Here is a 12,270-nt window from a genome sequence, read left to right as displayed (position 1 = left end):
ACCAAAAATGGTGAATTAGACTTTATGCTTGCTCCAATTTTGTTCAAAAACATGGTCTTTGAGTGCACAGCCCTGTACTCCAGGTTGGTATGGAGTGAACATCCTGGCACTCCAATCACTCCCCTCAATGGCCAGTCTGTGCCAGCCATAGAGGGAAGTACATACACACATTACACAACCCTCCTGATGGCCGGTACAGACTGGTCATTGACAGGATACAACCCTCCCAATGGCTGGTAGGAACCAGTCATTAAAAGTATGATACAACCCACTTAATGACAATCTGTGCTGGTCATTGAGAGGACTCAACCCTCTCAATGGCCAGTGTGTACTGGTCATCAAGATGACTAAGATGTAAAAGAGTGTAATTTGTGTAATCTAAACAATTGCAGGTACTTTGTACGTGTAAGGTACTGTGACATGTACTGACAGGAGGCGTTGGCTGGAGAAAAATTTTGTGGGTAACCACACCTGTTTTGCGCACCTGGGTGCAAAGTGCCATCTCTAGGTTGAAAAAAGGTTCTAGCCATATGACTGCTCAAATGTAGTATCAGTTGGGTTTCTATTTTTGGCCCTTCACATTTGATATTACAATTGCATCTCAATTCAATAAAATACACTGCAAGAAAAAGTCAGGCAAGTGACAGCAGTTGACATGAGGCATTCTTCTGTGTAACTTCCATTCTAGCTCCACTCAAGCAGATATTGGTTTTTTTGGCACAGTCACTTTGCATCATGCACAGTGACTGTGCATTGAAGCTTGGTCAAAGGAAAACTATGACAAAGGCTGAAGTTCCATCACCAGATTCCATAGAGCTCTCACATGTCAACCGGTGGCACTTGCTTGACTTTTTCTTAAATTGCCACTTTTGTGATTTTGGTTGCATCATAACTTCTCCCTGTTGATTTCCATTTCTCCTGATGGAATCTTACCAAAAAGGGGTGCTCAATCACTTTCCCAGGGATAGGAACAGTGATCTCTTGTCCAATCCACTTGAGGCACAAAAAAAGCAAAACAAATGACAATCACACATATCACTTTCCACTCAATTCAACATCAGCACACAATTTTTGTATAAGTGGTGGAAGGTGGCCAGCTTGGTAGATAATTTAGCCTCTGTTGCAGCTATTGCTGCTGATCCAGTTATATTTGTGGTTGCAGCAACTGATTTGTTGCAATATGTCAAGCATGTTGATGTTGGAGAAAGGAGAGAAAAAGTGAATATGATCTTCAATTATTTTTTATAATCCCATCAAAAAGAGATTTGATTACATTAGTTTTTTTACTTCTTTGGATTGGCCAAGCAGTTAGGTTCTAAACCTGCTGTCATGATGGATCATCAAGATTCACATGTGAAGTACTGGGCCTTTGTCAGCGTGCAGAAACTAGTCGTTCAACCATGGAGATATTAAAGTAGCTTGACTCAAGGCTGCAAGTGTCCAATCTTTGTTTCTTCAAATATAAACTTCATGTAATTTTTACTTTACTCCCCTCCCCCCAGTTTGCTCCAAAAAATTTCACTTGTAAATCAATGAATTGTAACATAGCAATCCCAATGCCTTTTTTTTGAGAAAATAATTCTGAAAAAAGTGCAGACTAGAGCTAGCCCCTAGTAGCCATTGGCAGGTACCTTTCAGGGGGCACTGGCCCCCAGGTGAGGTACAGGTGTGGGTGTCCATTCTGGGTAGAAATTCAGGCAGGTACCTGGGTGAAAATTGCCCACTCTGTTATGAGCCGTAGCACAGGCTCCGCAGCACAGACTCACATGTACATAGATTACACGTACATGTCACGGAAAATGCTCAAGGTTTGAGAGCCTGGAGATCCAAGCCTCTTACTCATCCTGCAATCTACCATCTTGGATGCAGAACTCTTAGAACCCCAGACCCCAGACTCCATCTTCCTCCCCACAGAACAGACCATAACACACTCTACTGCCCCCTAGTTTCCATTGGCGGGTACCCACTGGCAGGTGCCAGTTTTTGGTGTCAGGTCCAGTCTGGGGAGAAATTCAGGCAGGTACTATATCTGGGAAAAACAAACCTGTGCTGGGTACCTGCTATCCGTTTCAGCCAGCGGGTGCAGGTGTCTGGATTTCATGGAATTTTTTTGGCAGGTGCCCAGGTAATTAAATCCACACCCACCCACCTCTTCAACTGGAAGGCTGGATCCTTCCAGTTACCAAGGTTGTAAAGCCTTGCAACCAAAATCCTCCTGGTTGCAGAGTTTATATTACAACCTTAGAAACCAGAATAAAACCTCCTGGTTGCAGAGGTTATACAATCTTGGCAACCAGAAGGAAACCTCCTGGTTGCAGAGGTTAAAGAGGGAAATCCTCCTGGTCTCAGAGGCCATGTTGCAACCAGAAGTGTTTCCTTCTGGCTGCCAAATTAATTATATATATCTAGCCTCTTCAACTAGAAGGGATCCCTTCTGGTTGCCAAGGTGACTTCTTAGGGGCTGGTACCTGCCAACAGGTGCAGGCAAATGCCGGTTCAGATATCAGAATTCAGCCAAAAGAGGCCACCAGGTACAAGGGTGCAAAGTGCCCAGCTCTAGCAGGAAAACTGCAAGAAAAACTTGTTCAACTGATGCCAATTGACATACAAGAGCTCTGAAGAAGCTTGTGGTGCTCCTTTGTCAAAGATTGCTGTTTGCCAAGCTTTAATGCACAGTCACTGCAAAAAAACAAAATACTTTTGACTCCTTGGCCAACTAAGGAATGCCTTTGGGTACCTGCTGGGGTGTACCCAACACCCGTGGGTGGGTACCTTTCACATCCGCCAGATGGTGCCAGGTGTTGGCTTTTGGAGAAAAACCAACCACATACCTGGGTACTTCCAACTCTCCCCCCATCAGGGCTGGGAGAAACATTGTTCCTTCTGTTTGAAGAGTTTTTATAGAAGCAATCAGAAGGCCAGTTGCCAAGTTTACATCTAAAAAACTCTGCAACCACGGATCCTCTGTCCTTCCAATCACCTTTTTCTGGGGGGGGTACCCGTGGGTACCCCCCCTTGAGTACCTGCCGTGCCAGGTGTTGCATTTAAACAAGCAGTGCATTACCCAGTTCCACTGGTAGCCAATGCTATAATTGGCTGTTACACAGGAGCATCTTGCAGGTCAACTGGTACCAGCTGCCCAAGCTTTTCTTGCAATATTACTTGCACCCACCAGTACGGGTACCTGGGGTTAAAAGTTTCAGCTCTAGGGCAGACCCAACTCTGTGGCTGGAAGTCAGAAAAAAAGATACTCAGAATTCCAGAACTGAGATACATTGGTGTGGGATTCAAAAAACAAGAGATGATTGAGTAAATAATTCAATTCTCTTTTGCTTTTGCTCTCAGGCCCAGGGCCTGGGGCCTCTGCACTTGAGGTTTTTGGCGGCCTTGGATTTTTTTGCTGCCCTGCATTTTTTTGGATATCTTGCAATTTTCAGGGACAGACCCTTTGTATTGTTCTGGACCTGCAAACACCAACATCTGTTTTTTTTTTTTGTTTGGAGCCCTCGGCTCTGAGTCTCCCCAAGCGGCCTGAAGTTTTCCTTGGGTGTTGGACTTGTGCTTCAAAGATACCCCTTGAGCCAAGCTGTGTCACATGGTAGAAGGGGAGCCAGCAATCTCCATCATTATAAGCCTGGCCAGAATACACCATCAGCCAATAGCCCCCATAGCAAACTCACCTAAGTCTGAAGGTGGAGACGTGAAGTGCCTCCACCGGAGGGACTTATGTGGTATCAGTAAATTAGGACTGAGAGCAATGGCCACAAATGGTGCTATAGCTCTGCAACCTTGCAAGAAGCCGATAACCTGCCTCAAGAAAAACAAAATTGATGATTATCCAGGACTGATTTCGCACAATGTCAAATGCTATTCCACTGTCCCATAAAGCTCTGCAGAATGTTTGTGGGAACATGCATGTGCCCACCGACTCCCTCAGGAGCTGATTTGAAAAACAAGAATGTGTTGACTGTTTTAGCCCGCATGGGTGTCTTCTGTGCTACAGTGTGTGTGTCTTAGGTTGGGGAAGGGGCAAAAGAGACAAGAAGGGCGCAGGAGATGGCTGGGCATTGGGTGAGTGAGCATGATTAAACCAAGACAGCACCGTGCAGGGACCTTAGCATAAAAAGGGAGTGAAAATGGGCACATCTCTCAGGCAAACTTTGCCAAGTAGGCCTCAGCAGAGAGCCCCACCCAGAAAGCCATTTTTCCACGTACCTGGTTTACGCACGCATCTGTTGACCCGAGCTTGAGTAAGGGCCTGTACCATGGGCCTCAATTTTGAAAAATTTCAACTTTTTTTGCCCTGTACACAAAAATTGAAAACTAGCAGAGGGTTCAAATGTTGAAATTCTTCACATTTGGGCCCCAGCCTACATTCTGGCCAGGCTCAGTTTTTGTCCCAAGAAATTTTGAGGCAAATAAATTTGGAAAATTTCAATTTTCATGCCCTATGGTACAGGCCCTAAGCCTGTTTGAGGAGGCGCGAAGGGTCTCGGAAGGAGAGGCTTAGGACTAAAGTCCCATTCTTGGCCTGAGGCTGACGGGTTTTTATGCAGAAAATCAAGTCTTTTGTTGTTACATCTGTCCTACTCCTCTCTCTCAGTGCCAGCGTCAAAGCCTCAAGCCCCATGTTGTAGCCCGCAATCCCAGCTGTCTTGTACACATTTTTTTCAAATGAATCCGTCGAAAACTGGCCGCCCAGCAGCCATTCTTGTGAGGGCTGTTCCTGAGCAATGCGATCGACCCGTCGGGCCAACCGCCGCCAATTGCAGGTCCAGGTTCTCACAATTTTGGCCCCAGGCCACAAGACCTTCCCAGCCAGTTTTTTTACATCCAAATTACTTGCCTCACCCTAACTTAACACAAGTCCCCCCTGGTGGGAGCGCTGTGGCTGGCGGCGAAGCCGCCCCTCCCGCAGGGAGGGACTTGTGCATTATCCCAAATTTTACGCGGGAGCAGAAAGTTCATTTGGCTGAGAGGTTTTTAAAATTTTTATAGCTCCTCCCCCAGCCTCTCCACCAATATGCCCTATCTGTACCCTATGCTACTTTTCTTTCTCTACATTTTGGTCTACTCAGATTTTTTCTATCTCAATCTGTTGACCTTTTCAAAAGATCAAAAATGCACAAGTCTTCCAAATGAGGCTCCACTTGTTTGGGACTCCAGGAGTTGTTTTTCTGGCTACAAGATAGATAAGTGGCTCAAATTGATTGCAAGAACAGAACCTACAGCTCTGTGTATTCAGTTTTTCTATATTGGTTGGGATTTTTAGTGTAGCAGATCCTTTCTGCTCCTGCTTAAATCAAGACATAACTCATAAGCCTTCCTGCGGAGAGCCCTCCGGGCGGGGTCCCCCGGACCCTCCGTTCAAGAGGCTTAGTTAAGCTAGTGCCTCACCTGGGATGGGGATGTAAGTTTGATGGAATACATAGTGACATGTAGAAAGAGAAGGTGATTCTAATCGTACCGGAGGCTGTGAGAGGTGTACCAGGTGATCCATGGGTTCAAAGGGAATTTGGGACAATTGGCTGGGCAGCCTCAAGCCAAATATGGGACATTGGGCACAAGTCCCTCCTCGTTGAGTTCGCTGTTGACCCTCCGGCCAGCCAAGAACACCCTGGCCTAGTGGCCCCAAAGTGCAACAGATCATTGGAGGTGCTGAGGAAAGGAGACCGGAGCCGGCAATGCAAAGCGGTCCGTGACAAGACTTGAAGTACACAAGCACCGTGCCGGATGCCTCGGCCAGAGAGGAAGCAGGAATCGCCCGGCTTGGACACCACTCCAAGAACGAGTCGTGCAGCTGCTGCCCGTTGACAAGCGCGATGAGGAGAATGGCCATCCAACCTCCCCAAGATACACGGCAGTGTTTCCCGGCACAGGCCCTGTGCATTGAAGCTGTGTGGAAGCACCCTGGGCCAAAGGATCGTCTAAACACGGCCTGCGGCCTCACCCACCACCGAATAAATATTACTATGTATTACTTGGACTGCCGATGTTCGGGTTGTCTGTCCACTCGTCCGACCCGCGTTCAAATGAACAACCACAAAACTCAACAAAAAAGAAACTAAAAAAAAAGAAGCTCAAAAAAAAAGAAGCTCAAAAAAAAAGAAGCTCAAAAAAGAAGAAACTCAAAAAAAAAGAAACTAAAAAAAAAGAAACTAAAAAAAAAGAAACTAAAAAAAAAGAAACTAAAAAAAAAGAAACTAAAAAAAAAGAAACTAAAAAAAAAGAAACTAAAAAAAAAGAAGCTCAAAAAAGAGACTCAAAAAAAAAAACTCAAAAAAAACTCAAAAAAGAAGAAACTCAAGAAGAAGCGGGAGCAAGCAGGTTATATGATCGGAAGAGAGGAGAAAGCCAAGACGAAGAAAGGCGAGAAGGACGCCGGGTCCTCGGGGCGAAAGCAGAGCAGGCGAGGGGAAGCTCACGCGGGGTTATTAGCGGCCTCCAAGTACGCGCCCTATGGGGACACAAGCAGAAGTCAGCGAAGCGCGCGGGGGAAGAGAGGGGGGGGGGACGGACGATAGTGAGGACGTCGTCGAGGTGGTTAGCGATGAGGAGGGCGCGGAGGAGGGCGGGGTCGGCGTCGGGGAGGATGGCGACGAGCTTGTCGAGCAGGCCTTCGAGCAAGCCGGGAGGATGGGCGGGGCCGGGGAGGGCGGCGGCGGGGGGCGGGGAAGACGGTCTTCCCGGCCCAGAGGCGGAGCCGTAGGCGAAGGACATGCGGTGGGGGCCGCGGGGGAGGCCGGGCGGGGGGTTGTCGTCGTGGGAGAAGCGGGCGGGGGGCGCGGCAGCGGGGCGGAGAGCGCCGACGCTGTTGTGGGGGACGAAGAGGTCGGGGCGGGGGCCGCGGGGTGGGGGAGGGGGGCGGAGGGGCGCGGAGATGCGGGGCTTGGAGGGGGACGCGGAGGGGCTGGCGGAGTGGTTGCGGCGTTTGGCGGAGTTGTGGCGGACGATGTGGGCGAAGAAGCGGCCGCCGGGCCCGCCCTTTGGCGCGTTACTGGGGACCTCTGGAGGAGGGGGTGCGGGGTGGATGGGGACCGAGTGGGGGTACAGGGAGGGGTAGGGCAGGGAGTTGATCTCCATGAGCGAGTTGACGACTGTGGTGGTGTTGGAGGGATGGCTGATCTCGAGGAGCTGGAGGTCGGATCCGCGGCGGATCTGGACGGCTTTCTGGGCGGCCGTTCCGGGGCGGAGGGGGAAGGAGGCGATGCTGCTGAGGGAGGTGTCGCGGAGCTGGGGGGCTCCTCCGGACTGGCCGGGCTGCTGGAGGTGCGGGGGGAGCGGGAGAGGGTGGTGGCTGGCCAGCGGGGAGTAGCCCGGCTTGCGGGCGGGCTGCGGGGCGACGGCCGGCGTGGTGGGCCCCTCGGCGCAGGTCTTGAGCCAGACCCAGAGATCGAGGCCCGTCGGCTGGGAACAGAGCTGCTCGAGCTTGCTCTCGTACACCCGGCAGCGGTCGGCGGCCGTCTTGATCTTCTTGAGGTCCTTGGGGTCGATCGTCGGCACCCGGTCGAACCAGGCGCCGCCGACGAGCTTGGTCGTCGTCGTCGTCTTCGCCGCCTTGTTGTTGTGCACGTTCGGGTGGGGACGTTGCTGGTGGGCAGCCTGCTGCAGGTTTCGCTGCCGTTGGGAGAGGATGGCCAGCTTGTTCGCCCGGTCGCTCGAGCTGATGGACGAGCTGAAGTGGCTATCCAGGGCCTGGATGGATTTGTCGCGGGTGGTGGTGGGGGGAGTAGCAGTGGTCCTTGCTGGCTTGATGGGTTCTGCTGTGGGTATCGAATGCTTTTTCTTCGGGGGCGAGGAGCCCGACGGGTGTTGAGATTCCAGCCACTGCCACTGCTCGAGGAAGCTCATGTCTGAGGAGGATCGTTTGACGACTGGGGAGCGGGCCTGGAGTTGCTTTCCATTGGGACTTGCGCTGTTCGCCGGGAGCGGGTGGTATTGGTCCTCTTCGAGCCGCTTTTTGGTCATCATGGCTTTGCTTCTGGGCGGAGGGTCGAAGTCCTCGAGCGACGAGGGGAGCTGGTCGGAGGAGGTGGACTGACGCGCCTCCCGGAGCGCGTCCTGCTTGCGAGCGGCGACCAAGTCTTGGAGATTGATGCCTGCAAGCAGGGGGTTCCGTTGTTGGGATGGCGAGCGGCGTAAGAGCTGGGTGTTGGAGTCCTCGAGGGCTGATGTTGACAGGACTTCTTCGGAAGAGGCTGACTGGGCGCGGGCTGAGATGGTGCTTCCGGCATAGTCTTCCTTGTTGGGTGGTGGCTGTAGACCAGTCTTGGAGGAGCCCAGTTGAGGGTTGTCCTGAGGTTTCGATAGAGCCGTCAAGTCGTAGGCCGAGTACTCCTTGAGCCTCTCGTCGGCTGCCACCGACGAGCTGGTGTCGACGAGGTTGTAGACGCGTCTGCGGTGCTGCTGATGAAGGCCTGTGTAAAGGTGGTCAGTGGTGCTCAGTGGTCAGGAGAAGGCGAGGGGGGGGGGGGGATAGGACTGACTGGAGGATGTGGTGGCCGTGTGGGGGTCCTCGGCTGGGTCGGCACTGTAGTCCGAGAGGCTGGAGGCGGAGATGGGTTCGCTGAGGTCTTCGATGGAGTGTTCGCCGGGATGGGTTCCTTCGGGGGTATGCAGGGTCCTCTCTTTGTCAATGCTCAGTCTCTCGAGGCCGTTGACGAGCGGGGAATAGGGCCTCACGTGGGACAGTCGGTGGTGGGGTTCTGGAGAGGCCTGCTGGGAGCTGGCGAAGCCTGTCTGGGCGGAGTCGATTGCCTGGCCGAGCATCCAGTTGAGCTCGTCGATCACCGTGCTCCTCCGTGGGCCGGGCAGCAGCAGGCCGTGTGCGTCGTCCCCCTGGGTGAACGAGTCCTGGCGGGCGTCTTCTTGTTCGAGGGGCTCGGTGCTGGAGCCGTCCGAGTTGCGGTATTTGCCGTAGAGCGACGAGATCTCGGTGTCCGATGGGCAGGAGGAGGACTCGCTGGTGAGCTGGCGCTGGTGGGGGGACAGGGTGTGCTCGGCGTCGCGGGAGGGGTTCCTGGAGGAGAGCATGATGCGGAGGCGGTTAGTAGTGATTTCTGGCTGGGGCTGGGGCTGGTTTTTGTGGGGTGTTTGTTGGCTGGGCGGATCTTACCGAGGAGTGGGCTGGCGGTTCTCCGCGGCTGGCAGGGGGAGCAGCTGGGGGTAGCTGGTGCTGCTCGGCATGGCTCGGTGGTTTCTGGTGGGCTTGTGGTGGTGTTCCTCGGGAGTCGGCGGAGGGAAGCACTGGGCTGACTGACTCAACCAGCACTCACAGCCCGCTCAGCACGCCCCACTCCTTAAAAAGAGCGCAAACTGGCGCTAGACTCGACACCCCACCATCTCAGGACACACATCCGGCCCAGCATTTTCTGTGTGCACCTGGAGATCTGCAGATGTACATACTGAAAAACAAGTGGCGTCTGTAAATCTTGGAACAGCGGAGCCAAGTCCTCATGGGAAATCAATCCATCCAGCCATTCCCACCAGCTCCCCCCACCTGCTCCCAACCTGCAGCAGGAGAGAGTCAGGTGCTTGCTATCCACCAGGATATATTTACCCTTGGCCGCGCGCCTCGTGCATCTCCCCTCTTTGGCGCCCGGCTAGCTCAGCTGGTAGAGCATTCGACTCTTACCGGGTTCAGCACTTCCCCCCGGGGAATCTGCCATCGAATTGTCGTGGGTTCGAGCCCCACGTTGGGCGGCAATCTTTTGCCCTTTTCCCCCCTGAGGGGAGTCTCCCTTTGAAGCCATTGTGTTTCCATCGGAAAATGGGGCTGAAAGCAGTACAATCTTTTTGACTCGGCTCCCGGGAGCAACGCCGAGCGTGAGATGCATGGCCTTCTCATCAAGGAAGCCAACAGCCATTATCCGGAGTACATCTATGGTATTCAAAATTGCATGTCACTACTATTTACATAAAATCATAAACCCAATTTTGGCTGGGAGGATGTCAGCGTGCATAAAACTTTTAAGTGACATCTCCCAACCAAAATTGCAGTTTATGATTTTATGTAAAAAAATCTTATGCAATTTTGAATACCATAATCCAGCCAATTAGTCTTCAAGTTCAGCTTGTTCCAGCCCCCAATACGAATTTCCCTTTAACTGCCGCCCATTTGTTACAAAACTGCCAGGCTGAGACCATTTCCAAGTGGGACAAGACACTATGGTTGGGAGTATGTACACCTCCCAAGTGAAGAGTATGAGTGCGTCATCCCATTTTCGAAGCCAATATCATGTGCCATTGGCCATTCCGACCACACATTTCGCTCCACTGTTCATACACATCGGCTTCTACAATGTGCGTATAATGCTTTTCTAGGAGTGACATGTTACAACACGGCTTGACCAAAAGAGGTTACAATAACAAGAGTAGACGAGAGAGAGGAGGATTTTCTGATGATCGTTTCGAACAAACTCATCCAACGTTATCGAGAATGATAATCATGGGGGAGATGACAGTCCTTGGATTGGCTGGGCAGAGGGGGCTTCATGCTTGTTCGTTGACGAACAATCCCGCCATTCCCATCCCGGTGCCGATACACATCGATGTCACAAAGATGTTGGCTCGGGTTCTCTTGGCCTCGGCAAAGCCAGTCGCTACTTGTCTGGCTCCAGTGGCGCCCAGGGGATGTCCAAAGGCGATGGCTCCACCGACCGGATTGACCTTCTCGAACGGAATCCCCAGCTCCTTGATAGAGTAAACCGCCTGAGACGCAAATGCCTCCTGGGGAACGATGCAAAATAACCGGTAAATCGGGCGTGATTTGAAGAGAAGCAAAGGGGATGATGGCAAGACGTACATTGATCTCATAAAAGTCAACCTCCTCCTTGCGGATCCCGCACTTCTCCAAGAGCTTCTTGACCGCGTAGAGCGGGCCGATTCCCATGATGCGAGGCGGGACGCCGACCACCGCAGAAGTGTAAAACTTTCCCAAGATCGGCAAGCCAAGCTTCTTGGCCAACGATCGCCTCACCAGCAACACAGCAGCAGCACCGTCAGAGACCTGAGATGCGTTCCCGGCATGGGTAGAGCCAGTTTTGCTGAAAACCGGTTTGAGCTGGGATAATGATTCGACGGTTACGCCGGCACTGGTACATGGAGAGAGAGAGAGAGAGAGTAGGTTTTAATGAGTGTTGAGCTGGAAGGGCCTTGGTCAAACAGACCGCTTACCGGATGCCGTCGTCCTCAGAGACCACGATCTCCTTCTGGTCGCCAGTTTTGGGGTCAGACCAGTGAGCTTTAACCGGAATGGTTTCTTCTTTGAATTTTCCGGCCCGTTGAGCGGCGAGAGCCTTGGCGAACGATTTTGCAGCAAATTCGTCCTGCTCTTTCCTGGTAATGCCAAACTGACTGGCGACATTCTCGCTGGTGATTCCCATGGCTAATGGATTCCAAACGAGAGTCAGTGCTGAAAACATGTCGGATGAGGGGGAATCGATCGAACGATTGAACTGACGTAGCAAGCAATCAGCCGCTTCGGGAACGGCAGTCACCGCGTCCGACATCTTTTCAGGCATCGCACCGGCGCCGAATCCCATCGTCATACATTCAACCCCGGCAGCGATACCCATGTCGATTTGGCCGGTCGCAATCTCGTTTGCGATTTGGGTTATGGCTGCGAGGCCGCTGGAGCATTGACGGTTGAGTGTGTTCAATGCCGTGGAATTCTGATAAGCAATACCATATTAGTAACGAATTGCTATTAAAGAGATAGGGAGATGTATGGAGCTTGCCGGATAGCCCGCGTGGAGGACTGCCATCCTCGAGACGGTGGCGGCACCCCCTGGAGCTAACACATTCCCGACGGCAACATTCTCGACCAGACTCTTATCGGAAAGCTGGGCCTTTTCAGCAACGCCAGAGAGGACTGCGCTGAGAAGATCTTCGATGCACATGTCCTTGAAGCCACCCTTCTTGGCACGTGCTAGAAAACCGACGATAAAGCATAGATAAGTCTAAAGTCTAATTGGCGAAGGAAGGTGTGTAGCTTACTGATCGGAGTTCTTACTGGGTAAATAAATTCCGAAATTCGACGAGCACAGTGTTGATTCAGTATCCATCGCTCGGGGAATGTCTAAATAGAAAGCTAGATCTCACCTGCAGCACAAATCACGGTGTCGTCATCGTGCTTCATTAAGATGGCCACCTTGCCCACCTTCGAGCCAATGGTTGCACCGACTTGACGTACAGACTGCATGGTTAATGGGTTGAGGATGGACTTTTTAGATTTCTGGAGGAAGTATTGAGAGCTGAAACACGAAGCGC

General features: G+C 51.9%; 2 protein-coding genes across 2 annotated transcripts; both read right to left on the bottom strand.

The window, feature by feature from the left end:
- Nucleotides 1–6,421: 6,421 nt before the first annotated feature.
- PtA15_16A252 (uncharacterized protein) lies at nt 6,422–9,186 on the bottom strand (the record flags this gene model as incomplete). The annotated part of the gene is made up of 4 exons (XM_053163925.1): nt 6,422–6,457; nt 6,520–8,417; nt 8,487–9,019; nt 9,116–9,186. 4 exons carry the CDS (start codon nt 9,184–9,186, stop codon nt 6,422–6,424), a joined length of 2,538 nt encoding a protein of 845 aa, XP_053027901.1.
- A 1,305-nt stretch (nt 9,187–10,491) lies between these two features.
- On the bottom strand, nt 10,492–12,202 carry PtA15_16A251 (uncharacterized protein; the record flags this gene model as incomplete). Its single annotated transcript, XM_053163924.1, has 7 exons — nt 10,492–10,728; nt 10,805–11,093; nt 11,176–11,386; nt 11,462–11,672; nt 11,739–11,929; nt 11,998–12,012; nt 12,103–12,202. 7 exons carry the CDS (start codon nt 12,200–12,202, stop codon nt 10,492–10,494), a joined length of 1,254 nt encoding a protein of 417 aa, XP_053027900.1.
- Nucleotides 12,203–12,270: the final 68 nt, after the last annotated feature.

This window comes from Puccinia triticina, chromosome 16A (genome assembly GCF_026914185.1).
Source record: "Puccinia triticina chromosome 16A, complete sequence".
Lineage (NCBI taxonomy): Eukaryota > Fungi > Basidiomycota > Pucciniomycetes > Pucciniales > Pucciniaceae > Puccinia > Puccinia triticina.
The sequence above is the reverse complement of the archived record's forward strand: the minus strand, read 5'-3'. Positions and strand labels throughout refer to the sequence as shown.